Source organism: Miscanthus floridulus, chromosome 1 (genome assembly GCF_019320115.1).
Source record: "Miscanthus floridulus cultivar M001 chromosome 1, ASM1932011v1, whole genome shotgun sequence".
Taxonomy (NCBI): domain Eukaryota; kingdom Viridiplantae; phylum Streptophyta; class Magnoliopsida; order Poales; family Poaceae; genus Miscanthus; species Miscanthus floridulus.
The window spans coordinates 173,481,554-173,508,306 of NC_089580.1; the positions used below are offsets into that span (position 1 = coordinate 173,481,554).

The 26,753-nt window shown below is 42.2% G+C and overlaps 2 protein-coding genes and 1 pseudogene across 4 annotated transcripts; 2 read left to right on the top strand and 1 right to left on the bottom strand.

Annotated features, from left to right (window-relative positions):
- The window catches only part of LOC136548454 (uncharacterized), a 68,936-nt pseudogene extending 58,877 nt beyond the window's left edge, over nucleotides 1-10,059 (top strand).
- Nucleotides 3,871-6,919, bottom strand: LOC136548446 (protein CANDIDATE G-PROTEIN COUPLED RECEPTOR 2-like). Its single transcript, XM_066539975.1, has 6 exons — nucleotides 6,367-6,919; nucleotides 5,268-5,459; nucleotides 4,617-4,776; nucleotides 4,431-4,533; nucleotides 4,264-4,345; nucleotides 3,871-4,125 (listed from the first exon to the last, which is right to left on the bottom strand). The coding sequence occupies exons 1-6, from the start codon at nucleotides 6,649-6,651 to the stop codon at nucleotides 4,048-4,050; spliced, it is 900 nt and encodes a 299-aa protein (XP_066396072.1). The 5' UTR covers nucleotides 6,652-6,919; the 3' UTR covers nucleotides 3,871-4,047.
- A 1,405-nt stretch (nucleotides 10,060-11,464) lies between the features above and the next one.
- Nucleotides 11,465-26,596, top strand: LOC136548426 (rho GTPase-activating protein REN1-like). 3 transcript variants are annotated; one of them, XM_066539964.1, is made up of 25 exons: nucleotides 11,465-11,632; nucleotides 11,911-12,003; nucleotides 12,555-12,673; nucleotides 13,099-13,178; nucleotides 13,639-13,773; nucleotides 14,230-14,266; nucleotides 16,259-16,335; nucleotides 17,254-17,324; nucleotides 17,408-17,486; nucleotides 17,690-17,834; nucleotides 18,786-18,890; nucleotides 19,063-19,140; nucleotides 19,385-19,440; nucleotides 19,535-19,604; nucleotides 19,775-19,859; nucleotides 20,069-20,312; nucleotides 20,412-20,621; nucleotides 22,540-22,752; nucleotides 22,835-22,887; nucleotides 23,515-23,575; nucleotides 23,653-23,736; nucleotides 25,236-25,352; nucleotides 25,436-25,605; nucleotides 25,711-25,975; nucleotides 26,112-26,596. In XM_066539964.1, exons 4-25 carry the CDS (start codon nucleotides 13,143-13,145, stop codon nucleotides 26,280-26,282), a joined length of 2,562 nt encoding a protein of 853 aa, XP_066396061.1. In that variant the 5' UTR covers nucleotides 11,465-11,632; nucleotides 11,911-12,003; nucleotides 12,555-12,673; nucleotides 13,099-13,142; the 3' UTR covers nucleotides 26,283-26,596. The 3 variants fall into 3 exon arrangements, with proteins under 3 accessions (XP_066396061.1, XP_066396056.1, XP_066396067.1); XM_066539959.1 differs by lacking the exon at nucleotides 11,911-12,003; XM_066539970.1 differs by lacking the exons at nucleotides 11,911-12,003; nucleotides 12,555-12,673.
- Nucleotides 26,597-26,753: the final 157 nt, after the last annotated feature.

Here is a 26,753-nt window from a genome sequence, read left to right on the forward strand (position 1 = left end):
GACAGTCCTTGGCCCAATGGCCAAGCTAGCCGCAGTTGCGGCAGGCGTCGTCTCGTGCCGGCTTGTGCCTGCCGGCGGCGCCGCCCTGGGCGCCTCCGCGGGCATCACCCTCGACATGTCCTCGCGCCCCGGCCTGGGCGTCTCTGCGCGCCTTGCGTGGCTTGCCACGCTTGTGGTCGCCTGTCGCGGAAGAAGGCTCCCCCTTCCTCCGGTCACCTTGGCTGGCAAGCCACTGCTCCCGAGTGAGAAGGAGCTTCCCGCCAGTGGTGATGGGCCTCGAGAGGGACTGTGGCTCATCACTGTCGACGACCTTGAGGCGACCTATCGCCTCCTCGATCGACATCGTGGAGAGATCCAGCAGAGACTCGATCGAGCGAGCCATCTGCTTGTACTTCTCGGGGACGCAGCGGAAGAGCTTTTCGACAACTCTCTCCTCGCCGTAAGTGTCGTCGCCAAACTGCACCATCTTCTACAACAGAGTGTTGAGACGGAGAGCAAAGTCATCAACGTCCTCACCTGGCTTGAAGGCCAGGTTCTCCCACTCCTTGCGAAGTGCCTGCAGTGTGAACTTGCGGGCGCGGTCGCTGCCGATGCGTGCCGCAGCGATGGCGTCCTAAGCCTCCTTGGCAGTCCGCTTGCTGGTAAGCGAGAACTGCATCTCGGGCAGGACTGCAGCGATGAGAGCATCCAGCGCCCGTCGATCTAGGTCGTAGTCGACGTCGCCGTACCGGACTGCCTCCCACATGTGCCGCACCTGGAGCTTTACCCTCATCACCGCAGCCCACTCGACGTAGTTGGTCTTGGTGAGGGTAGGCCACCCACCGCCGGGACCAACGTCCCTAACAACAGCCTGGAGCCCGTGGTAACCACGGTACCGATCCGGGGAGAGAGAGCCACGCTGCCTGTGAAGGCCGCGCTCACCAGTTGTTAGTCGCTGAATTCTCACTCTTGATAGTAGGAGAATTCTTACTCTCATCGAGAGAGAATGACACTAGGAGTTGGGGCAATTTTCTTGTCTATTTCTCACACAAACTCACACAAATGCCATACCAACCTGAGGGGTTGGGGTTACATATTTATAGGCTGCTAGCCAGCCAAGCATATGCCAAGATGCTAGTCTAAGATGCTAATATGCTGTCCTAGCTAAGATGCTGTCCTCTAGTCTAAGATGCTGTCCTCTAAGATGTTGTCCTCTAGTCTAAGATGCTGTCCTAAAAACAGAAAAACAGCCACAAGGACCATGTGAGCATCACAGCCCCACAAAGACCAGCCACACATGAGACTTATCCATCACTACAACCATTAGAGGTACCCTCTTCGGTTTGGTCGGACATTGCTATGGATTTCGTGGAGGGGCTGCCTCGCGTCCATGGTAAGAGCGTGATTCTCACAGTGGTGGACCGTTTCTCGAAGCATGCGCACTTCATTGCGCTGAGCCACCCGTACACTGCAACATCGGTTGCCAAGGCGTTCTTCAAGGCCATCGTTCGGCTACATGGGTTCCCTCGCTCGATCGTGAGTGATCGGGGCCCGGTCTTCACGGGCAATGTGTGGAAAGACCTCTTCAGGCGCGCCGGGGTGCAGCTTCGCATGAGCACGGCATTTCATCCACAAACCGACGACCAATCGGAGATTGTCAACAAGACCATAGCTATGTATTTGCGCTGCATTACAGGAGATCGCCCTCTTGCCTGGTTGGAATGGCTTCCTTGGGCGGAGTATTGTTACAATACGTCCTATCACGCGGCGCTCAAGACGACGCCTTTTGAAGTGGTTTTCGGCCGGCCTCCACCTGCCATACACTGAACGCTCGGCCTCGACAGAGACAGTGGACACTCTTCTTCGGGACCGGGACTCGTTTTTGCAGGATGTGCGTGAACGCCTTCTACAGGCTCAGGCGTATGCTAAGCGTCACTATGATGGTCATCATCGCGCCATGGAGTTTGCTGTGGGCGACTGGGTGCTACTCCGGCTGCTCCACCGCCCTGCACAGTCCCTGGTGCCGGGCAAGCGTTCCAAGCTGAGCCCACATTTCGCTGGACCGTACCAAGTCCTGGAGCGGATTGGTGCCGTGGCCTATCGTCTTCAGCTGCCTGATGGTGCCAGGATCCATGATGTTTTTCACGTCGGCGTCCTCAAGCCGTGGCGTGGAACGCCACCAACGATCCTGCCTACACTGCCGCCACTTCATCACGGTCGTCTACTGCTGCAACCTGAGCGCGCTCTCAAGGCACAGCTGCGTCGCGGCACTTGGCTGGTTCTCATCAAATGGACCGGTCTGGATGAGTCTGAAGCCACCTGGGAACCGGTTGATGATTTCAAGACTCGCTTTCCTGACTTCCAGCTCGAGGACGAGCTGTTTGTCGGGGAGGGGAGAGATGTTATGGTGGGCAAGGTATACCATAGGCAGGATAAGCCAGGCGACAAGGCAAGTGGCTAAGGCCACGCCAAGGAGCCGGCTGGGATAAGTTGTTAGCATATCTAGAGTTAGTTAGTCAGTTGATTTATTCTCTAAAGATTAGGAAGTTGGTTATTGAGTCTTGTATAAGTTAAACAGTTTACTTCTAATACGATTCAGCCTGGGATTGAGACTTACGTCTCCCTTGGGCGCCTGGCCTCACTTCCTATTCACCGTCATCTTGTTGTCGTAGCCGCAACCCTAGGCGCCGAGCACGGCGCCGCCCGTTCGTCGTCGCGTGTTCAAGCCACGGCCCCCAGTCCATCACCGGTACCACCTCAGGAGCACTATCTCCAACAGTTACCAAGCACGTACCAAAGGCATCTATTTAGCACCAACTTGTTTTCATCTGATGCCAGCAGTTGATTTTGAAGAGCCATTGATAACCCGTACAATGGAAAATCTTTGAAACCTCTGCCATTACAGGTCCATCACACCTATTTAATCAAAGATAACGAGCTATAAAAATCAGCCGAGCAATATACTTGACTACTGATGACTGAAGGGCAATACGTTGTTGAGGTAGTCACAAACACACTGTCCTGCATACAGGCTCTTCTAATCATTCAATACAATGAAGAGGCATCCCGAAACCATTCAATTGACACCAAAACTTATTTACATCCTGATGTTAGTTTAGAGTTTTGACGGGAGTGGGGAACATACCAAAATCTACAATGTTATACAGTATAAATGTGACACTGAGAAAACTAAAGTCCAATGGTATTTAACACATAAAAAATTCTACCGGAAAGAAAAGCACAATGCAAAATTAATGACGGATTAAAATTCAACAACTGTATTGTCTATAAGGGAAGAAAATCTTAAGCCAAAGAGCATACCTTTAGGCTCATCACAATAATCTTGTTTGGACTGCTTGAATCCTTGTGCCACGTAAAGTGGTTCATGGTAGCCATAGCTTAGTTCCTCCCCTGAAAAGTTAAAAGGAACTGACGTCATATATACGAGCCAAGAAAGCATATGAACAGGACAATTTGTTGTCATCAGTGCCAACTGACCTGGTGAAGGTTGAGTAGGTCAATGTATTATTGGACAGCTAGTTGAATAGCTCAAGGATGATCAGACAACAATCTGGACTTTTGCATGATTATACAGCTACATCACTGGCTGACATGTGCTGTTTGCTGGAGACATTCCAGCATACAGTCAAGTATAAGAGAAACTTCATAGAAAGTCTCACGCTTACAGTACCCCTCCCAACAAAACATCCTAACCAACGAATTAAATAAGCAAACATCTAGCACAAGACCTTTAGAACGCATTACATGGAGCAGGGTCAGTACATATTTCCATCTTTTTGCTTTTACCAACCAATTATTCAGGCGAAAAAAATGATCAGGAACCAAACATCCTTCTGAATATTCAAGAAAAAACGAATTTATCACCCATCCTTTCTCAACAGTGAAATCACTTGAAATCTGAAGTATGCAGCAGTAAGATTTACATATTTCCATTCATTACCACGGTTAGCTACATACATTTTCTGTTCTAAGTTGAGAGTACACCAGATTAAGAAAAAGCACAGCGTAGTTCACATGGGAATGGTCATACTCCGCGGTAGCCATATATTAATCCCAGTCAGCATCAAAGAACCCAGCATCCTTCATTTCAGAATAGTAGACGTTCTCTAGGAGCATGTCTTCCTCCTACACATACAAAATAAATCAGCAAAGACAAATAATACTATTACAAGCCACAGACAAATATACCAGTACACAAGCTAAGGGACTAAAGGAAGAAGCACTACACAAAAGCAAAGTAACAGATCATAGGCAAGAAGGTACCTGGAAGAAGTCCGCTAAGAAAGTCACATATAGGAGGGGAAGGTAAAGAGAATGATAGCATACGGTTGTGAGATTATATAACCTACAGCAAAAGGGGTCATCATCAAGTATTGCTCTTGAAGGTGAATAAGTTACCATAAACTTTGAAAATAGTGTTCTATATGTACCATAAACCAAATCCAGCTCCACTTGCAACAAGGAAACATCCAAACAGTAATATGCCATTCAATAGCAACATCGCACATACATAGTTGTAGTATGCAGGTTTTGCTGCAGTAAAGCAACCACGAGATTATGGCCATGAAACACCAGACAAAAGAATTTTGAAACATACAAAAACAGTAACCAATTACCAGGCAGCCTGTCTCTCCATCTTGAATGATGCATGAAAACAATCAACCCATAGACTCCAGTAAGCACAAGTTTGTGAATAATCCATAGGCCCCATTTCCCACCAGTTCCTTGATCAGCATCAATGAACAAAGGAACACCAAAGCCAAAAACATATATAGCCTGAATAAGGACAAAGTCAGTTTCATAGGTAAGATAGCATAGAAGGCTACAGCAAGGGAACTAGAGTATTAATCCGCTTTCCACTTGCAACGTGATTTAACACATTGAAGCAAGGAAAGGTGTGTCAGGTTAGGTTAAGTCATGGGGGCTTGTCTTTCACTGAGCAGCCAAAAAATTCTTTTGCAGTGACATGAGATGGGCAGGCAAGATCTATTATGGATAGAAAATCAGTACCAACTTGCAATAGCCAATCCACTGTTATGGAACAATGGAAATAAGAAACATATTATGTTCTTCTAATAAAGTAACATTACGGACCAGATACACTTGTCAATTAACCTATAGATCTAAGAAAGAAAATATGACACAGCATCTCAAAAAATTCTAGTTGAATCCCAAAACCTTCAAGAACTAAAGAACCCTAATACCCATCACTTCTAAGAAAAGCTAATCACTGTTCACTATGCCTGAATTTTGGAGTAGAATCATACCTTGAGCAATACGTCAGCAGCAACTACAGCTCCAGAGATAACAAAGGTTCGTGCCAAAGATTCAAAACCACTGGCATCATTTCCTTGAAGTAGAAAGGCTATGAGACTGACTTCCAAGAATAACATTCCTGATTTTGTAAACAGTGACAGTACATTCCAAGAAAATGCCCTGTCAGGCATACATTGCCATGCCTGCCATTTGGGGGAAAATATGTTCCATACTTAGATAAGAGATACAGGCAATACACAATATAAAAAAAATGAAAATGAAAATTTGGATTCATAAGGCAGGATCGTTCATTTGATTTTCCTTCTGTAGTTCTGTACAGCAGGACCATATCAAATCTAAATATGGATTAATCCACTTATATTAGTAACAATACCAAGATGTGCACATGAAAATCTAAGCCTAATAACCAGACCAATGTGAAGTACTATTTGACATCAACACCCAGCTACCACGGACTTTATTTTTCCTTAACCCAGCAGATCTTGCCACCTGTTCATCATTACCAGCTATCACATGACCACCAGGAACTTGCTCTTTCCTTTTTGAAACCCACCAAAGCTTGCTACTGGCTCAACATTGAGATTCCCTGACCAGTGACCAGCTCCTAGCCTACCCATCCTACCCATAGGATTCAATCACGATGCGGTCTTCAGCTATTCCATTATCAAGTTGAAACATCAGAAGACTACTCAGGAAAACAGGTACAACTCATGTTCACCAAAAGTTCACTTAATTTCCAGTTTTTTACCTACTTATTCTACTCAGCAATCGAACACTAGCAAAACATACAAACATTACTGATTATCAGTCAAACCTGAAAATACAATTCAAAAGTTTCATGATCTGGTATAGATTTCTCATAGCTCATTGTCACCACCAAGTTCATCTCTCGTTAGCTCCACTTGCCCCTACTTTTCAAGATGGAATTCCCCCTGACTTTCACTAGTCATAGTACTTTTTTTTCTCATGGAAAGCATTCCCCTAATAAACATCAAATGACCAAATCAACAACCCAATCAAAGCACGGAGAGTTTCATCACCAGGCAATACGGGACTTAGCGATAAGCAACAATGGCAGCCAATCCGAACCTGCAGGAAGCACCAGAGGAGGTTGAGTACGGCGACGGCCCAGAGGAGCACGTAGTACGCGAGTACGACGACGTGAGAGCGGCCGTAGCTGAGCCTACGGAAGCTCCGCCGCGCCTGCCACGCCAGGAACCCCACGAAGGCCAGCGACAGCAGCATCACCGCCAGGCTGTACAGCACCCCGTGGCACTCCGACGCCCACCATAACGGCCCCAGCGACACCGCAGCGCCGCCCGACGACTCGTTGGCCTCCGGCGCCATCCCACCGTCCGCGAGCACCGCCCGCATCACCGACACCGGCCCGAACGCCGGGGAAAGGGGACGGGACGTGGGTCCGCGCTAGGGTTTGGGTCGGTGGAGGGATTCGGTTTGGGAGGTGGGATTGCACGGAGATCGATTTGCTCGATTGCTGAATCGGTAAGATTCGGCTGGCTTGGGGGTGGGGACTGGCCGACTGGGAAAGCCGGAGGAGGCCGGGTGGGTCAAAAAAGGAGAGGCAAGGAGGAAGAAGACGGAACGGAACACCGAGGTTTTTCAGGTGACGTGGCTAGGCTCTCCTGCGGAGCACCTGCGGATTGTAGAGGAGAAATTGGAGTCAAATAAACTAAAGGAATGGCTGAGATGGTAGTGTTATATATCATAAGAGGGTTTCTCATCTGTTGGAATTATGTTAGTACCTCTTTTTGGTGCCATCATCCCGAGCAATACCAGTCACCAGACCAACATTTATGCTCTTACACCCAGCACTTTTTGGCAATAAAAAATATGTATAAAATTCTATAACGTCTTGAACTAGGATCTTTCCTCTTATGTTACTGATTTTTTTACATTCAGTAAAAAGGGGCTAGATTAGTCACTTTGATCTTCTTGGTAGCTTTGGTGAGATAACATGTTCTTAATTATTTTAGTGGATTTGAGATGGTTGGTTGGGAATACTTTGTTCTTTGCACTAGTTCACCATCTGATAAGCTTGAGATTATATTGTCACAGGTAGATATTAGCTTATTTTGTTATTTTTCCTTTTTCTAGTATGTAAGCAATATCTTGTGAGATGGAATGTAGCCGAGGAGAGGACTACCGCCTTATAAAGCTCACCATCATTGATTTTAAGGTGAGGCATGTCTTATGTATTTGCTTTGCTTCATCAACCATATCTTGTACTAATCAATAATCCTGTTTTTAACTAAAAAACTATCTTGGTTATTTTTGGTCCATCGTAGTTGATGTAAAAAGATCATACACCTACACTTAGTTATTATATTTATCATGAAAGGATAAAATGGCATGTTCTTTTTTTAAGAGGGGAATGGGGAACTTGAACCCATACCTCACCTACAACCATTTTGTGCTCTAGGCTCAAGCAGTAGGCTTAATGTGTGCCCTCATGAAACTGTGAAGTCTGTGCAACAGAGCCAAAAGAGATAATCTTTTGTCATGGAACTATGTAGCTTCTGTGATAGAGGCTAATTTTTCTCATTAAACTGTGCAATTTGTGCAACAGAGAATAACTTTCTCCAGAATGTATGATGTTTCTAGGTTGAGGTTAGCTTTTTCTCATCAATCTGTGATGCTGATGTGACAGAGCAAGAGAGAGAGAAGGTGCTTGTGGTGGAATGCAGGGGCCATGATGCTGCTCGATTACAAAACGTTGACTATTTGCATGGGTAAATTTTTATTATTAGATTTCAGAGCTCAGTTTGGTGCTACTGAATTCACCTTTTGTCAAACAATATCAAGTGATGTTTTTGTTGCTCAGACATGAGGATTTGCATAGATTTATGTCGGTGTGCATGAACGGAGAATCTATATGGCTTCTTGTGTCCCATTTCCAGTTAACATGTTATGCTAGGAATTCTTGTCTTATTATTTTTGGCACTTCTGGAACATAACAATTTTATGTAAAGTACCATATTGCATCACATTATATTTTCAGCAAAGTTCTTTTGTAGTGTCTTTGAGCTAGACTTATCAAAGGGCATGTTTTGCCAGACATTTAGAGTAATCTAATCTAGAAATGATAGTGGCTTGGAGTACCGCTAAGTTTTCTGACACACGCTTGACCTCCAGTGTCCAAATCGTGTAACAGATTCACTGCACACACTACACATTTTGGTGGTGCATCTAGTCTGTTAGCATTGATATATATTTACCAAGTTGCTATCATCTCTTAATCTTGGATGCCAACACCGCAATGATAAGTTCATTATTCTGCAACTTTAGATATGGGAGGTCAGGCATGGTGTGTCACAAAGCATACCAACTTACAGTCTTTTCTGATTAGATGATTCAAGATGTCTGTGGAGCTATGTGCTTGATAATCTCAACATGCTCTATATGTAAAATGTATCTGTTTTTAGGGATTTTTATTTAACTATTTCATTTTGGCGTGTTTTTCAAGCAGTCAAAGAGCTATGACTGATCAGCTCTTAATCTTACTTGTAACGAAGATGTGCTACTACTTTAACACTTCTTCATAATTTATAACTGCTTATTAATGTAGATGGTCTGGCATCTACATACCATGAGTCATGTCCAGTGCTTTAAAGCTAGCAAGGTCCCTTCTCTTTTTGTTTCAAAGAAACTTAGGAAAGGGCACAGAGCTCCTACAATTCACTTAAGAAGAAATAATTGACCTGGTTTATGAGGGAATCTGGGCCTAAAAACCATACAACCGCATGGTTAATTAAAGGAAAACCGGTGAAAAAACCTAACCATAACAGCCCAGGTGACTCACCCACCCAACAAGGTCCTTTCGACACAGTGCCACATCAGTCAAACATTAGAGCAAGCCTTAGCTGCATAATGGACTGATGCTTAAGTTCTTTTCTTAGTTGATACACTTGAATATTGATGAACTCAAACCCCTATTCCCTTTTTTTAGTTTTCTTTTTGGTTTCTGAAGTCCAACTTGGCAATCTATGAGTTTTTTAGTACAAAAAACTCTTCAAACATGTCATCCTTTTACAAGATAATAGTGATTCTTTGGACAACAGTAAACAGTTGCATGGTGGTGCCTTGAATAAAATTAATGTGCCAACATTGATGCTTCTGTTCTGTAAGTAATCCCATGCTAAATTCTCTAGGACTGATGCTCCCCATGCTGTGGATGAACCCTCACTGCAATGTAGATATTTATTTATATCTGTTATTGAGTTCCTAGAATGATTTCGGTTTCCCTAAGACAAATAAACTACTATGCAGGTGGGAAGATGACATTGTGGGCTTGGTTGAGAAGGAACATGGAAATGAGAAAGTCTTGCTTTCTTTTGAATGTGAGACGCTGAAGGCTGATAAAGACGCCGAAGATCATATTGCCAAATAACATGCCAAATCTATGTGGACTGGATGCAGTTGGTAAGCACTAAGACTCTGCATAAATTACGAGAAATGTTCAACATGAATACCAGTAATTTAGCGTAAATATGCCATGCATGCACGAAATCTGCTCGGATGAACAGCATTGGATAGCATGGATAACCATTAAGTCTATACAAAGACACCAAAGTGCTACACAGTGTGCAACCCCTTATCAGTAGCACAGGATTTTCATTCAACAGCTAGATTTTCCAGCAGCTGTGGCCACAACCGTGTTGTAGTATTTCATTCATTCTTCCTTGATTTGCAGTAAATATAGGGAAAATGAGCATCTCAGGCATCAATCTCGACGAGGACGACGAACCAAGAGGGGACAACTGAGAGCAGATGCGCTTTGCTAGAGCGTGTGAAACAGTGGTCATTGTTCACCAGCACTGGTAAACTCTGCACGAGTCACTATCAAACGCTTACACTGCACTGAATATAGCAATCTGATAAATGTCTCACTACCAATGCATGTACTTAAAATTCTGTGGCTGTGAATCGGATTTCAAAACTCTTTATACGTTTCAACTTTCAAGTTACCACGCCGCTTCTGGCACGAATCCCAAGGGTTGGTTGCTCCTGCTGGGTGCATTTCTTGTCCCTGGCGGCACTGTTTGTCACGCTTTGTACGTATGCCTAGCATTGCTTGTTTATTTTAGAGTGGTGCTGCGGTTCGTCTGTTCTGTTGCGGCCATGAAGAGGGCCCGGGGTCATCCGTGACGCACATGGCTTTGCATGCTGCATGGCACAGCAGGTACCGTCCTTTTGCGGCTTTGGCATTGCACTGCAGTCCTGATGTGCACTGCCATGGGTCGATCTCGGTCCTCCGGTTGAAGTTCTATTGGTTTTCAGATCAGTCAGGGCCTCAGGGGGATCGTTCGGACTTCGGACGGACCGGCGGCATGGACGATGCAAGCATGCAGCCGAACAGGTTGGTTGCTGGCTGCTCCAACGGAACGGGTTTTTTTGGTCGTGCACTCATCATGCCCATGACAGGGATTGTTGCACGCACATTTGTGATGAAATCATCATGCGAGATTCCTAGATTCAGCATTTTCGCTGGTTGGTTTCTGCCCGATAAACCCAGCTGATGTTGTTTATTGTGAGAGAAAAATATTATATCATAGCTAATAAGGTCTGGCTAAAACCCACGAGCGAGCGAACATGCTATCGATAAAAGAGACCACACATGAATACAAGATACTTCCACAGTGTATACGTACACGGCCTGTTCGTTGGTTGGTTTCTGAGCTGGTTTGGACTGACCGGTGCTGGTTTATTACGAAAGAAAAATACTGCTGGCTAGCTACTTTGGGCTGGCCGAAACCAACGAGCACGGACAACGTCAAGTGAGCAGGTGGGAAAAGCATGGCATCGGGGCCCACGCCCAGAGCTGGTAGTGCATGGTTGCAAGCCCATCCCCACGGCTCTGCTCTTTCGTCAGGACGTGCTTCCCACTCCGCCCGCACAAAATTGTCACCCTGGGTGAACGCCTGATCTGCCGCCACGTGCCTACCATCGAGATCCTACGGACCCAGTCGCTTGACCCGGTCCGCACGCCCGCTCTAGCTCGTGGCGGAACGAACGTGGAGAACGCGAGGGGAATCGTACCGTTGCTCTGACACGTCGGGCCCGGAGGCTGCGGTCCTAGGATGCAGTGAGGCTGAGGGTCGTTAGGCTGTGTATTTCCCTGGGCTCGCCCGTGCCACGGAATTTCCCGGAGAAAGTGCGGGCGTGAGGGACGAGCCTGAGCGGCGAGAGAAAATAGAGCGGGGAGACCGGAGCGGAGGAGGAGGCCAGGAGGGAGGGGATCGAGAGGAACGCGCGCGAACAGAAGAGAGGAAGAGGAAGGTGGCAGGGTCAGTTCCGCGCGCGCCGACGTGAGATTCCGGGCCGCCCGTGCCCGCAGGTGAGCTGCATTGCCGCCTCCGCTCTTCGATCGGTGCGCGTCGCGCATTTCAGGGGGTGGTGTGCGGAATCCTTCGTAGGTTGGGATCGAGGCGCGTATGAGACAATAGGGTTGCCGGGTGCTCATCTGGCTTCCGGATGCTGTGCAGGCTGCATTCGTTTTGGGGGACAGCGCTTGCGCATCAGAAGAGCCTTTCCCCGCCGTGTTGCTGTTGCATGCGGGAGAGGGGTGGCCCATTGCGTGCTTCATTCATTGACGAATTAGATCAATTGTTGTAGGGTGCAGTGCATCAGATCGTTGCGGGTGTGGCTTTTGACCCGGGAGATTTTTGTTAGCGGGCAGAAATGACAAGATTTTCAAAACAATTCTGGGTCCGTGTCATGTGCAGTGTAAACTTGTTCTCTCTTCTATATTTTAGTGCAAAATTTCTTGGTGATATCGTGTTCCCGACCCATTGAAGAAAGGTGCTCTGATGCTGTGCAGCTTTAATTCTCTCCTCAGAAGCAAAATGTTTTGGCTGAATTGCAGTCAGCATGTTGAGTGAGGCGAGACATAGTAAAGCTTATGAGTGGAATGCTGCTTCAAAGCACTGCGGTTTTAATTCTATAAGAAAGAGTTATGCAGTTACTTCTGTGTTAAGAATCATTTAGAGGTTTTCCAAAAAAAAGAATCATTTAGAAAGTTAATGCTTTGGCAGTTTGGCACCCGAAATTCTACCATGAACCCAAGTTCAATTATTTGCATGCTTCATGATGTTGGAACTGTAACTCTTATCTGCCTATCACTTCTACTATAGTTTTGGTTCTCTAAAATGTATATTATATATACTATTACATTGAACAAGACCACGAGAGTTTCCATAGTTTTATTAAATTTTTCCTCTCTTTGTGACTATGTGGTGTTGTGCTATATGATACCCCAGGTTCAAATAATGGATTAAAAACTTAAGCTGACACTTATGGTGGATGCTGAATTCAACCCAGTGAATCTGAAGCTGACCCATGAAGAACTAAAATAAGCTTTATGCTTCAGTGCCTTCTGGTAACCTCCATATTCCTGTGAAAATCTTGATATTCAGAAGATCACATCACAGCCGCTCTTGCTTAGCTATAATTTGTATGATACTACAAATCGATAGGATTGGTAGGTCAGCGATTGGGCTAACTGGTAGTTCGTGCACATATTTTCAGTAACTGTGCATGATCATGGCTTAGCTAATGTTGTTGTTAAAAAAAAATTCTCATAACATGGGGAATTGGAGTTTATGCATGAGGATTATTACTCGAAGAATTTATAAAGCTAGTTCAAATTTTAAAAAATTCATCCATATTACCAGGTTCCAACAGAAAACCACTGAAACATGATTTCCTGTTGTAACCTGGTAGTTTCTTTCTTTTCTATTATTCCTGCATAGAATAACTCTAATGAAATCATCATTAGTAACACTGTACTTATCGGTGGGACAGAAATCATCCTGAGGTCTTCATAAGTCAGCAACCTAGAGCACAAAATGTCAGCTCCGGAATTCAGGACTTCTTACCAGCAAGTAAGGGGGGGCATATGTTTGATGTTTCACTTACATTCTTAATTCGCCTATCTTTTCCATGTCCTGATCCTGTTAGTGAATTTATTATTAGTTTTTATTGGACTTTACCATGTCACTTTAGTGAAGTTCAGTTGAATCTTAGTTTCACTTAAAAGATACTGGATTAATGTAATGTTGCAACACAAAGCGAGTTGATAGAGCTCAGTTTGGTTGATCAACGGGTAAAATGGCTGTTATGTTATTCATATAGTTCATTGTTCTACTGGAATGGTACCATTGTTCTCTCTGATTTGCTCTCGAGATTGTTTTTGCTAACAGTATATACACATAATTGCTCATGCAAAAAGGTTGCACTTTTCCTCTTTTTAATTAAACTGAAGTTCCAAAAGTTCTTGCATCCTTGGATTGTTGCATTTTTCTGAGTATTAATTTAACCTGCTTTGTTTCATATTCTTGACAGGTATCATCTTCACAGTCCCCTGAGAATGTCGGTCAACTCAAGGTCTGCCGATGTGGGTCGGGAGACTCTAACTTTCAGATCACTAATAAATCTGACGCTGGTGAAAATTCACCGACAACTTGTCCAAACTGTCAGGTCCGTTGGATTTTCTTGCAGTTAAAAAAATGTGTTTTCACAAAGCTGTGCTTGGTTGTACATAAAAACAAAGACGCAAAGGACATTCTCCCAATGGCCTTTCAATGTTCTATAACTAGAAGATACCCCGCCCATTCCTGATGTGGATATCTTGCAATTAAGAGGTTGGAAGTTAATGGGATGACATGGCTATTAGTGGGAGATGATGTGGATAGTTAGTGGAGGATGATGTGGATGGCTTGCATGTTGAGATAGACTTGCAGTGGAGATTAGCTTTATAAGAAATATATATATAGATATAGATTTCCTAGGGCAAGTGATACACTGTAGAGCTATGCATCACTTACTTCAGATTTACCGTTCCTAAGATTCAGTTGCACTTCAACGAGCATTTAGTCATATCGGACAACTGCATAAACACTATTAATTCAGAATCCACATATTCTTTTACTGCAGGTTCTTAAGAGTGGAAATTTACTGCTCTCATCTAAAGGTATTATTTCCTGCTGATACTACGCATAAATTCTGTTTTCACATGGCTACGTTAACTTGTGGTAACATTTTCATATGTATATGACATAGGATGATTATCCTTCTGATGGTCTAAAATTAGACCAACATAACCTTCTAACTTCTAAATTTACCAATGGTCGAGCTTTCAAGTACGGAAGACAGAAAAACGTACATCTTGAGAAGTCATAGCAGTAATCTCAATATCGTATGTGTATCAGAATATTCATTGTGCAGATTTTGGAACCATGGCAAACTGTATTGTGTATTGTGATGTGTATTGTTATATGCCATGATTTTTAGATGATAGGATATCAGCCAGCAGAGTGGATTACATATAAAAGGTAGATAACACGAGTAAAATTCGCGGCTGGTCCTTGAACTTGGCAAGGGGTTTCATCCGGGTCCCTGTACTCCCAAAATATTATTTTTGGCTCCCTAGACTTGGTTTCGGATCTCATCTGGGTCCAAAAGTGGCTCAACCCACTCCATGTGTTTATTCTTTTTCTCCCATTTTCTCTCTCCATCTGTATCTTCAAGCGTGGCTACCGCGAGTGCCGCTGGCAAGGCCACTGCAGGCGCGGGGACGCTGCGGGCGCTACAATTGGGGCCCGCCATAGACGAAGCGCCACTAGTGGGGGCGAGGCGAGGACGGCCGCGGGCGCCGCTGGTGGATCCATTGCGGACGCTGCGGATGGGGCGAGGCTGACTGCGGGCGAAGCATGGCAGGCGAGCTTGGCCTCAGACCGTGGGCGCCACGTCGAGGCAAGCTGGGCCTCCGGCTAGCTGGCGCTGCATGGACCGAGAATGGATCCATGCTGCCACCGAGCGAGGCCCCCACGCGGGCGAGGGCCCACATGTCAGGTCGGGGCTGGACGTGGAGTCAGCTGCGCCGGCGGTGCACAGCAGAGTGAGGGAGAGATGGATGAGTCGATGGGTGGGAGAGAAGAGGGCGAGAGAAAAGGAGAGAAGAGAAAAATTAAAATAGAAATATATTCTACTGATGTATGGGTCCCACATGAGAGGAATGGTGGACATGACATGTGGACACATGTCGGGTCCACCACATCAGCATACAGAGTGGGTTAGGCCCTTTTTGGACGTGTATGAGACCCGGAAGCAAGTTTAAGGACTTGAAAATAGCATTTTGAGAGTACAGGGACCAGGTGACCCCCCCCCCCCCCCCCCCCCCCCACCCACACACACACACACCAAGTTTGAGGACCGCCCATGAATTGTACTCATCATTTTGAGTGGCATCTGAGTTAGAGTAGACCATGGTACAATCTACTTGCTCTAAGCGGCATGGCCAAAAAACATATGATATCTGTTTATAATTCTTATAAAATTATATGCTTAAAAATTTTGGCGCAGGGTCAAACAAGCTTTGGTCAAGTCTCAGCTGTTGGTATTGGGGTGAATGTGTGTGTGTGTTGTCTTTGTATTTTTGTACTATACTTTTCCAGGGGTGAAGCTAGCAGCAAATTCACCCCGGTGCACCACTAAAAGTGTATATATGTTTTTATAGAGATATGTGGTAAATCTTAGGATCTTTAGTAGCAAAAATTATATTTACCCTGATGCATCAACATCAGGAAAGCTGAAACCCCTGTACTCTTCTTCTTAATGAAATGATGCACAACCCTCTTGCGTATTCAAGAAAAATGGTGGAACGTCTATAGGATAGTTGTCCATGTTGCTTACACCTATACTTAGCCCAACAGGCCAACATAGAACAATAAGAAATTTTCCATATTTTCACTACATTTAGCAGGGGATGTTATCTTTGCAGTTTAATTAGGTGGGTCAGGATATTTCTGCTTTCACCTGATCCTTTTTAATGTGGAACCTTTTATAGAAGCTTGGTTGCTTCATTCTGTCATCTTTACATCTGACCACTTCTGTTTCAACATGAAGTTTTACATATTTCTGTCTACTCTATGCTTCCCATTTCATTAAATTGGATAGCTTACAGGGATTGGCTGGACAGTATGGAAAAAGCGTTGGTTTATTCTTACAAGGACATCGTTAGTGTTCTTCAGGAGCGATCCTGTAAGATGAATTGCTATCATTCCTTCTATACTGTTTCCCTTTTCTTTAACTAATTAATCTAATACCATTTTGTAGAAAATGTACTTTGTTGTGTCTCTTTGCTTCAGTTACAAACTTACAATGCTCTGAATAATTTAAATTGTTGTTTGGACTAGAATAAATTTTGTTGTAATAAAGCACACTCCAAGATGAAGTGTATTCTGAAAGAAGACATTAGGTGATGAGATACCTTTATCCAGTGGGGTTAGACCCCTTGATACCTATACTATATGGCACACAGTTCAACTAGGGGTAGGATGCCAGCTGGGGAAGCTACAAACTGTACCTCGTCGTATACCCAATGGGCCCTCACACCCTGATCAGATCTCATTTGATCTTTTCTGTTCTGATGTTTTGTGAGCCTTATGAAACTTGGTATATAAATTCCACAAATTTGTTTTGAGGAAGAGTAAGTATATGAATCCAACTCTTAGCATCTACACCTAAACTCTACAGAATATTTTTAACAAGAAGTTTGTGTTGCTCACTATCCCCATCTGCTTGCTTAGATTTACCTGAGCTGTAATCAAGTAAAGCAAGGTATACCCACTGTTAGCACCGTAGCAGATGAACTACAAACTAGCATCCTGATTTGATCTAGGTCATTGTATCATTATTCACTATACCTACATAGTGTACAGGAAAGCTGAATGAACCTATAACTACAAGTGGTACTATAGTTTGATTCTGTGCAAAAAACAAAATAATAATTCTACTAATGGCTGTGCATGTAACCATTTTCAAGAGCTAAACATGCTTGCAGCTACATGTAAAACTGGTGAAATTTCCTATGGATTTGGCTCAGTAATTTATTCAAACTGAAATGTTAGGTTATGCACTAACATTGCAATTATCCTCAATTTTCTGATTTACTTGCAGAGTGTTCCCCCTCCCAAAGGAAGTGAACCAATTGTTACACTTGGTGGAATTGACTTGAATAACACTGCAAGGTATGAATTTAATGCTGATATTTGTTGAAGTATAAATCTCCTTCAATAATGTCTTATAAGCTTATATCTTGTGCATGTTTCAGTATGATAGTCAAAGAAGAAAGGAAAGTTATAACAGTCGTCTTTCCTGATGGCCGTGATGGGCGCACTTTCACCCTTAAGGTTGGTTGTGTACCGCGGTTCAGTTTCTTAGTTACTATAGGAGGGTTGGCATTTGGGAGTGTGTAACAATGTTACTGCTGCAGTGACTAGTGGGGCAACAGGTGCGTCAGTGGGATTGGGGTTGCAATGTGGGTGTCCAACAATAATTAATAAGGCTCATGGTATCATCTAGGGATTTAATGGTGTGATTTTTCATCAAGCAGGCAGAAACTACAGAAGAACTAAATGAGTGGAGAAGTGCATTGGAGAATGCTCTGGCTCAGGCACCCAGTGTTGCAAATACAGCGGGACAACATCCGATAGTCAGCACTGACATAACAGAACCTGTTGAAGCTGCTGTTGAACAAGGTAAGCTATGTTTACTTTATCATAAGTTGCATGTATGACTCTCTTTTACTTACTAATAAGTCATAATTTCTAGACCAAAAGAAATTAGACTTTTTTGGGGAAACAATAGGCTACTCAAAATTTCAATGGATATATGAATTCCTAACAGAAATTGATAGCTCTTGGCTCCTCCCTTTGTACTTTATCTCCTTTCTTAATGAAATGACACACAGCTCTCCTGATTGTTCGAGAAAATAGCTATTGACTCCTGTCTTTTTCATTTCTGATAGCTGTGCCTGTAAAAGTGTGGTTGATACTGTTCCAATTTGTGTTCAGCTACCTTCGTTTTACATGTCTTTAATGTGTTGTTGATTTAGAAGTTCTGTAAGGCCTGGATGAAAATGACTTATGCTGCGAAAAATGACTCTGTGCCAGATAAACATTCCAATTCTTTGTTCGATTCTGTTTGTTTGTGCTTGTACTTAGAAACCAGAGTTTTCTAGGACACTAACTTAATCAAGTTGCATGCTCCCTACAGGGGCTTGGCCAATCATTTGTTAGTCAATATACATGAAGTACCTTACATATTTCATCAAAATCACTGCATCCAGTCATCTCAAGAGTTAAAAAGAGAATGGAGGATATCTACAATTGCACCATTCATCCATTATCCATGAGATATATAAATAGATTTTGGGCCTCATGGACCAAGATGGGATAAACACACCAAGCTACCATGTATACATATAATACAGGTGGCATAAAAAAAAATGAAAATTTGCATCAGATGTCAGATAATGCAGTATATATTTGCTGACATATTAAAACCAGAGACTTCTCACAATGGAACTTGAGACTACAATATTTGGAATAGTTGTTTTTGTCTATTTCTTTCTTACTGTGATTTGGTGGGGAGGGACTGAATCTTATCATGGAGTTGGAATACAAGTAAGCAAATTCGATCCATTGCAGCGGAGGATAAGTCTGTAATCGGCAGACCAGCAGAATTTGCACTTGTCGATGCTGATGGCAATACAGCATTCCTGGAGAAGGCCTTAAAGTTCATCGAAGATTATGGTAAATCATTTTTCCATGTTTTAATAATTCAATACACATGTTTGCCTGTAATTTCCGGTAGTTATGAATTTGTGAAATAAATATCCTGGTGAAATAAATATTCAGTACAGGCCTACATATATTTACCAAGTTGATGTTCAATGACAAGTGGACCCCCCCTCCCCCTTTGTAGGTGTGAAGGTTGAAGGAATTCTCCGTCAGTCTGCTGATGTTGAAGAAGTCAAACGCAGGGTTCAGGATTACGAAAAGGGTGAGTTATTGTACTTTGACCATTTTACCTTTTAAGTAAAGATAACTAGGTTTGGCACTTCGCAGTGTCTTACCAAGAGCTTATTGTATGTAGTTCTAGTAAGTTATTTTTCTTTTTATTATATCCATGCATATTTTCATGAAGCTAGTTTGGGAGGATGTAAGTTTGGATAACCCGAGAGTTGTATTTCCTCTGGCTTACTAGCTATGTGTTTAAAATCACATCTTTCAATATGAATTTGTAGGAAAGAACGAGTTCTCCCCAGAAGAGGATGCGCATGTTATTGGTGACTGTATTAAGGTATTTATTTGACAAGCATTTACTATGATCTACAATAGGAATAAACTGTGGTTCTATTCTTTTAGCAATGTTTGTTGATTCTCAATCACTGCAGTGCATTCTTCGAGAGATGCCATCTTCTCCAATTCCAGCACCATGTTGCACTGCCCTGGTTAGAGCTTACCGTAAGACTGACTTGAAACTTACTTATTTTTTCAGCAATGTGCCCCATCTTGATTTTCAGTGCCTAACTACCTTTCATGGAGTACATACCAAAATACCAGCTTAACCCCTTATCTACTAACATTGTGTTATGCTAAAAATTATAAACTGATCAAAACAAATGGTTGTACAGGAACTGACAAGACAAAAAGACTTGATGCTATGAATAGAGTGATATATGAAGTATTCCCAGAACCAAATCGTCAATTGTTGCAGAGGTATCTACCTATAATGGTTTGTTTCCAATGTGTTATAAACCAAATTGTAGACTGCACAAGTAATGTTCGTGGTGTCATGACCCCTACTGTCTATGTTCATTCTTGAAGAATATGTACATGGTTTTTTTTCATATTTAATAGTTTCCTTTAGACTGTATGGTAAACTGATAATCGCAGAAATCCATGAGACTCATTGCCTTTTCTTTTAGGATTCTCAAAATGATGCAGATTGTTGGATCACACAAAGCTGTAAATAGGATGTCTCCATCTGCTTTGGCAGCTTGCATGGCACCGCTTCTTCTGCGTCCTCTTCTTCTTGGTGAATGTGAAATTGATAGTGAATTCAGTATGGCTGGGGATGGTTCATTCCAGTTGCTTCAAGCTGCTGCTGCTGCCAACCATGCTCAAGCTATTGTTATTATTATGCTTGAGGAATATGATCAGATATTTGATGTACTTGCTTTTCCCTGGACATGCTTTTCTTTGCAAACTCGCTCCATTTGAATCCGTACTGTATTGTTATGGATTTTAATCCAACAATTACCTGTTTAGGATATTGAAGACGGTTCGTACTCTTCAGATGCTTATACCGAGTCTGACATTGACAAGGAATATTCGACAGACAATGACATCCCTGAAGACGATGGTTCCTATGGTTCTGGCGAAGATGTTGAAGAAGATTTAAATGATGATACTGAACACTCTTCTGGCATGAGGGTTGAATGTGATAGTAACATTAGGATTGATAATGCTGATGATAAGGTACTTCATCTAATCACTGGGTTCTTTTCTAATATTATCGAAAGGAGGATATCTCTTTTCCTGTAAACATTTATGATCGATATCTTGTTTTTATCATGCTATTCATTGTCTTGCTTTTAGCATTCAGAGCTTATCTTCCTAAACGTAACCATTCAGTGTTCACAGACCTGGTAAAACATTTTCCGTTTTCACCAACTTTTTTTTCTTGAACACGCAGGAGATCTGCATATCATTATATTAAGAAGAAACATTTTCACCAACAATATTTTTGTTAAAAAGAAATTCTAAATTATCTACTTGAAATGATGATTATGGATTCTGGTTTTCTGTCAAAAGTTCCTCCACTGGTCATTAACTTATTATGTGACAAAATTCACTTTTCAAAATTGTACCTTGGAGACCCTTAAAAAATCAACAAGATTTTGTACTAACTTTCCCTAGAATGAATATCTTATCATACTGTACTATTAGAGACAGTCTGTTCCATAGCGTTTTTAATCCACCTCAGACAGTATCTGAAGGAGAATAAAAGGAGAAGATGCTTTATGAACTAACTCTGTGGTGGTCTCTGGCCCTCCCTCCATAAACTAACAGAAAATTGCTAAAAGAAACCAGGAAAAAAATGCTTCACCTAACAAACACTTCAAGACAGAACTTTAAAAAATCCCACTTGTACCAATAGTTCATATTGCAACAGCTTTGTGACCTCTATCTAGTTAATATGTTGCTATCAGATTGTGCTTGTTAAATTTTCAATAGAAGCAGTAATTTCATTACGGAACAGAAATTGCTGTTCTGGACATAAGTCCTTATCCTAGTCCTTATCTAAAGTAAATTTAATGTGAAGTCAGCAGTCAAATGGGCCTCATTCATTGAATTCTTACTTGACCTTGTGTTTTTGTAGGATCATTTTTAGCAGAATATGTCAATAACAAGTAATCCTAGTACGAACAAAGTTATGCTAATTGATTGGTTAAACAAAAGCCTTTGCAAATATCCTCACTATTGGCTATAAAAACTTCCCCATTGTACATAACTTAAAACTTGAACCGGTAAATTATATGTTGAGCATGTTCATTCATCAGGTAGTACCTTCTTGATGTGCATAAACCAACACTAAAGCTTATTCTCAATTGCACATGATGATATGCTGTAAGAAGAAAAACTCGCCTTGGGGGAGAGATGTCTGGCCTAGCATCATCATATATATAGGAGGTGCAAATTGAACCTGGTTGGCTGAGTAGCAACTACCTCCACCGGCGAGTATATCTCAGGGAGACTCAATAAACAGTCTCTTAAGAAGAACTCAACTAGTTATTTGTTGTATCTGAACTGACTTGAAGATTTTATGCTTTCATATTCAACCGATAGTCCAAAATCCCATTAATTGTGTTCTGGTAACACGTGTCAGCAATTTATTTAGTATTTGAAGGTAGCATATAATTGCAATGCTAATAAGATACATCTTTATAGACTGCTATTATGTATTTCATTCAGACAGCAACTCTATAGGATGCATGCAGCCATGAGAAAATCACTCGTGACAACTGAAATGACGCGGGTGATTTTTTTTTGTGAAATACTTTTTCTAAATCACACTCTTGAAAAATTAGTGGTTAAAATAGCATTCTTTTACTCTGAAAAGACAAAAAAAGGCCTTTCTTTTCTTGACTGAAGGGATTACTCTAGGTATCTTCTTAAACCATCTAATTTCATTCTAAGATGAGAAAAATCATGGTCGCAGTAACTCAATATTCTTGGAAATTATATTGATAAGACTAAGATTCTATGCATAACACTGCACGAAGTCTGAAATTACTATGTTACATTTTAAAATTTTAAAACATATAAACGTTCCTTTCTCATTAAATGCCCTTGCAACCTGTTTGTTGCCCTTACAATTTCTCATTACCCATAGGTTAATAACAATATCTCGAGCACTACATGTGATGACAATGATAAAGTTGTTCAACCTCCTGCAAGGGTCATGAAAGACAGTAATCAAATTTCTTCTCTTCCAAAAGTGGATGATACATCTAAAATGCAGAGCAACAGTTCATCCACAGATCATATACAAAAACAAAATGCTCATTCGTCAGTAAGCAAAAGGAACTCATGGGGGCGTACTTCAGTAAGTTTAATTGTTATTCACATAATTCTGTGTATTAGAATTAGTGTTATCCTACAGTTTGGATGAAACACTTTATTTACAGGCAAGAAAAGGCTTGTCAACAGAGGAGGCTGGCTGTTGCAGTGATAACGACGAGTAAGTAGCCTTATATGCAATGCAACTGGGCATGTGCTATGTATCGGAAGAGTTATAGACATCTCCTAAAAGTAGCAAATTCTTTTTTGTTTGTTGTTTGGCTAGTTCTCCTCAGCAACCAAGAACTCATCACATGACGTCCCAAAGAGAATAACTGGAATAGCCCACTGTTAGGATTTAGTAATGGGAATAAACTATTTCTGCTCTTACATGGTTGCCCAGTTCTATTAGTTGGGGTGTGATTAAAAAGAATGTGATGGTTGACTGCTATGGACCAAATCACCTTTAGCTAAAAAAGGGTTATATTCCTTTTTCCATTCTTCTCAACTCCCACTTGTAGGATGAGTAGTGCATATAAAATACAAACTTGCTTTTCAATTCATACATAGAAAGTTTTTTTTTCTTTCACTGCATATAGGTTCATTTGCCCTTTGATTCTCCAAAATTTGTAGGTTTTATGAACTTTGCTAACTATTAACAGTTTCTTGTTACCTTGCACTCTAACTAAAAATATATTAAAAAGGACAGATGGAAACTTATAAAGATAAAAATACAAGTCAGCTTTAGAATTTACATCTGTTGTTATTTTGAGCTGCCTTTTCTTTTCTAATTCAGCTTCTGAACTAGGGCTCATATTGCGAAGCTTGAAAACAAGAAGACCCATCTCCAATCTAAACTTACAGAGGAGGTACAACCTTTTCCCTAGGATCACACGAAAATCATGTAACATAACATTCTTCCATGTAAGATGATTCTATTTTTCAGGTAAAAGAAAACACAGTCCTCCAGGCAAATTTAGAAAGGCGAAAAGAAGCACTACATGAGCGTCGTGTAGCACTTGAAAAAGAAGTAAGAGTTCAAACTTAAGGCCTGGCTTATTATTATTATTGTTGTTGTTGTTGGTGGTGGTGGTGGTGGTGCTGCTGCTGTTCTGGAAAGAGAATACTCCTACCAGGCAGGGTTTGAACTTAAATAATTAAGAAAGACATAAGATATCATGCATTATGTTGAAGGTGAGATTGTTCTAATAGCAGTTATGCTGCAAGTACTATCCAAACATCCAAACCCAAGCTATAGCCTAATAAGTTTGAAATAAATTGATCCTTACTCATGTTTTAAGAGTCAGCAAATGGACTCCCTGCAGTTTGCTCGAGGCATGGTCATGGTACTCGGTCAGATTGCTGTTTGTTCTTGTCATTTTGGATGCCCAGGACAAACGATATGCAATATCTTAACATGATTCTTCTTTTTTTCCCCTTTTTAAAGTATGAGTACATTCCAAACAAACATCTTCTTGCGGCCCAAACTTATCCAATGCAATCATGTTTTATTGTTGTAGGAATGTCTCCCTGATAACAACAAACTGAATGAAGTTCTGATTCTATTGGATGTTCTAATGTCATTACGCAGCCAACTTTTTTTTGAACGTAAGTGGCAGGAGCTCTGCCTTTCAATTAAGAAGAAGAGAGTTATATGTACAGGGAGGGGCAAAAGCCCAAAAGACACTGGATGCATGCCTCAGCACGTGAGAGCATACAAACAAACAAACTCCACACTACGAGAAACAACCACTAAGGAGGTTGCCGGTGGTGCGCCCTTTTATGTAGGTCTAGGTTTTCCTTTGCAGCCAACTTTTTTTACCTCACATTTATCAAAAGCGTATGGTTATTTACTTGACCTGGGTTATCGCCATGGTCAGCAAAGGATTTGAACATGGTGCCACAGTGAAGCATCAGTTTATTTCTTCCTTCAGATAAAAAAAGTTTCTAGCATGGTAATGTTTGGGTGCAGAGGCAGGGGTGAGGGCAATGCCATTTAATAAACCATTAATAAAATATTAAAATGTCACTTTGTCATAGCCATGTATCCATCTGGCACTGGACCATATAGTCTGCTTCTATACACTGGAGATAGAAGTTTTTTTTTTCTCTAACACGCAGGAGAGCTGTGTATCATTATATTAAGAAGAATGAAAAAAGGTGGTCTTACAGCACCACACACAAACCCAGACCCACACACTCACATCACACTCAACCTTAGTACAGAAACTCTCACTAGCACATTAAGAAACCTGACCCTTGACCAAAAGAAAAACCAAGAGTTCACTCATTGGTAGGCACTGGAGATAGAAGCATAGAACACGAACTTAACAGGCGGATTTTTCCATCCTTCTTCCTGTATTTCAGCTGCCTTCTGATTTCTCAGTCGCTCCTGTTTCATATTTGTTCTATACAGGGAGTTCTGACTCAGAACTATGCTGCATTTACATGCTTCTGGAAATTGTTTGTTGTGCTTGCAATGTTCTGCTTTTTTCTCTGTTCAACAAGAATACTTTGCACATTCAACAGGTGGAAAATTTACGAGACCAGCTGCAGAAGGAGAGAAATTTGAGGGCTTCATTGGAGTCTGGGCTAATGAATATGCGAAGAGGACAAGTGTCCTTCCCGTCAACGATAGACACCAAGGTACCCTTTCTGAATCTGGCTATTGAGATAGATAATGGTTTTCGCCATTTGAAGCTTTTTTCTTTTCTTTTTGTTGATAATAGACTAAGGCAGATCTTGAGGAAGTTGCTGCTGCTGAAGCTGATATTATGAACTTGAAGCAAAAGGTTTCTGATCTTCGGGGACAACTCAACAACCAAGTCCAGTTGAGTTCCACCTCGTTATGTGAATCATGCAACAGCAAGCAATACATAAATGCAGACAAGTTTGTCGAGTAAGGTTTTACTGCCAAGCATTCAATATTACTTTCTCACTGTTCATAATATTTGCCTCCTTTTAGAATCCTTGGTTGAGACATAATTGGCCTCCCTTTCTGCAGAGGTGAACAAAATGCCGGCCTTTCTCCACAGATTGGCTCCTCAGTCGAAGCACAACCAATTGTAGGGTCTAATTCTGTACCTGACATGTTCTGGGCTACAAACCAAATGGTTCAGAAGATGTTGTATTCAAAGGGTGAGATTGGGAAGGACGGCCAAGACGGATCACTTACATCAAGATGGAACTTTGCACAGAGACCGCACTCAAATAGTCCAGTTACGAGCAGGGTTCAAGGTTCAAATGCCTATTCAAGTACTAAAACCGAGGTGATCACATTCTGCACCATAATAAACACTGATTTTACTACCCTGGGTCACCATAATCACCCTTTTCTGTCTCTTGATAAGATTATGTTAACGATGCCACTTTGACTTGAAGTTACTAATGCCACTCTATTATCAGGAATCTGGGGCCGCACCATCCTCTGCATTAGCCAAGCTGACTACTCGACTCAACTTTCTGAAAGAAAGAAGGGCCTTGCTTGCCAGTGAGATGCAAAACTTAGATCTGGGTCGCTCCCAGGCCCAGAGGCAGACAGCTCCTCCGAAAACTGAGACTCCATCTGAGAAGTAGAATTTGCGTCTTTGTTAGGCCACAAGCTCACAAAAGCATTGTGCCATCGAAGTGGGACAAGTCCAGCTGCCACGATCGATGCTCATGTAGGATTGCAGGCAGTGACAGAAAACTTCGATTGGACAATGGACAGACTACCTAGCTATAGAGTAACTTGATTTGTAAATTGCACAGGTAAATCGTGCCTTCATCATGATGATTCATATGTCAAGTTTTGTAGCGACACCGACGACCAACCTGGTTTGTACTATTATCTCCAAATACACAATACTCTGGGACAAAGCCAAAGTGCGCTTGCAAATAATTTGTCGGTCTGTCTGGGTACTCTGGTATGTACATCAACTTCATTTATGATCAAGCTTAGTAAAAATACCGTACCATGTGTATCTATGCCTTTAGTGTGCCGTACGTATGACCTAATAGTAATTCCACTGAAGTTTCTGTCCCAGACTCCCAGTGCTAAAAAGAGCG

What these genes read in the sequence shown, in the direction of transcription:
- LOC136548446 (XM_066539975.1), bottom strand. Translation starts at nt 6,651, where the DNA reads ATGCGGGCGGTGCTCGCGGACGGTGGGATGGCGCCGGAGGCCAACGAG. An exon ending in TCCTCTGGTGCTTCCTGCAG is followed by an intron (nt 5,460 to 6,366) that starts GTTCGGATTGGC and finishes CCCAAATGGCAG; the next exon opens with GCATGGCAATGTATGCCTGA. An exon ending in GGAGCTGGATTTGGTTTATG is followed by an intron (nt 4,346 to 4,430) that starts GTACATATAGAA and finishes CTTTTGCTGTAG; the next exon opens with GTTATATAATCTCACAACCG.
- LOC136548426 (XM_066539964.1), top strand. Translation starts at nt 13,143, where the DNA reads ATGTCAGCTCCGGAATTCAGGACTTCTTACCAGCAA. An exon ending in AATATGATCAGATATTTGAT is followed by an intron (nt 20,313 to 20,411) that starts GTACTTGCTTTT and finishes TTACCTGTTTAG; the next exon opens with GATATTGAAGACGGTTCGTA. An exon ending in CGTCAACGATAGACACCAAG is followed by an intron (nt 25,353 to 25,435) that starts GTACCCTTTCTG and finishes TGTTGATAATAG; the next exon opens with ACTAAGGCAGATCTTGAGGA.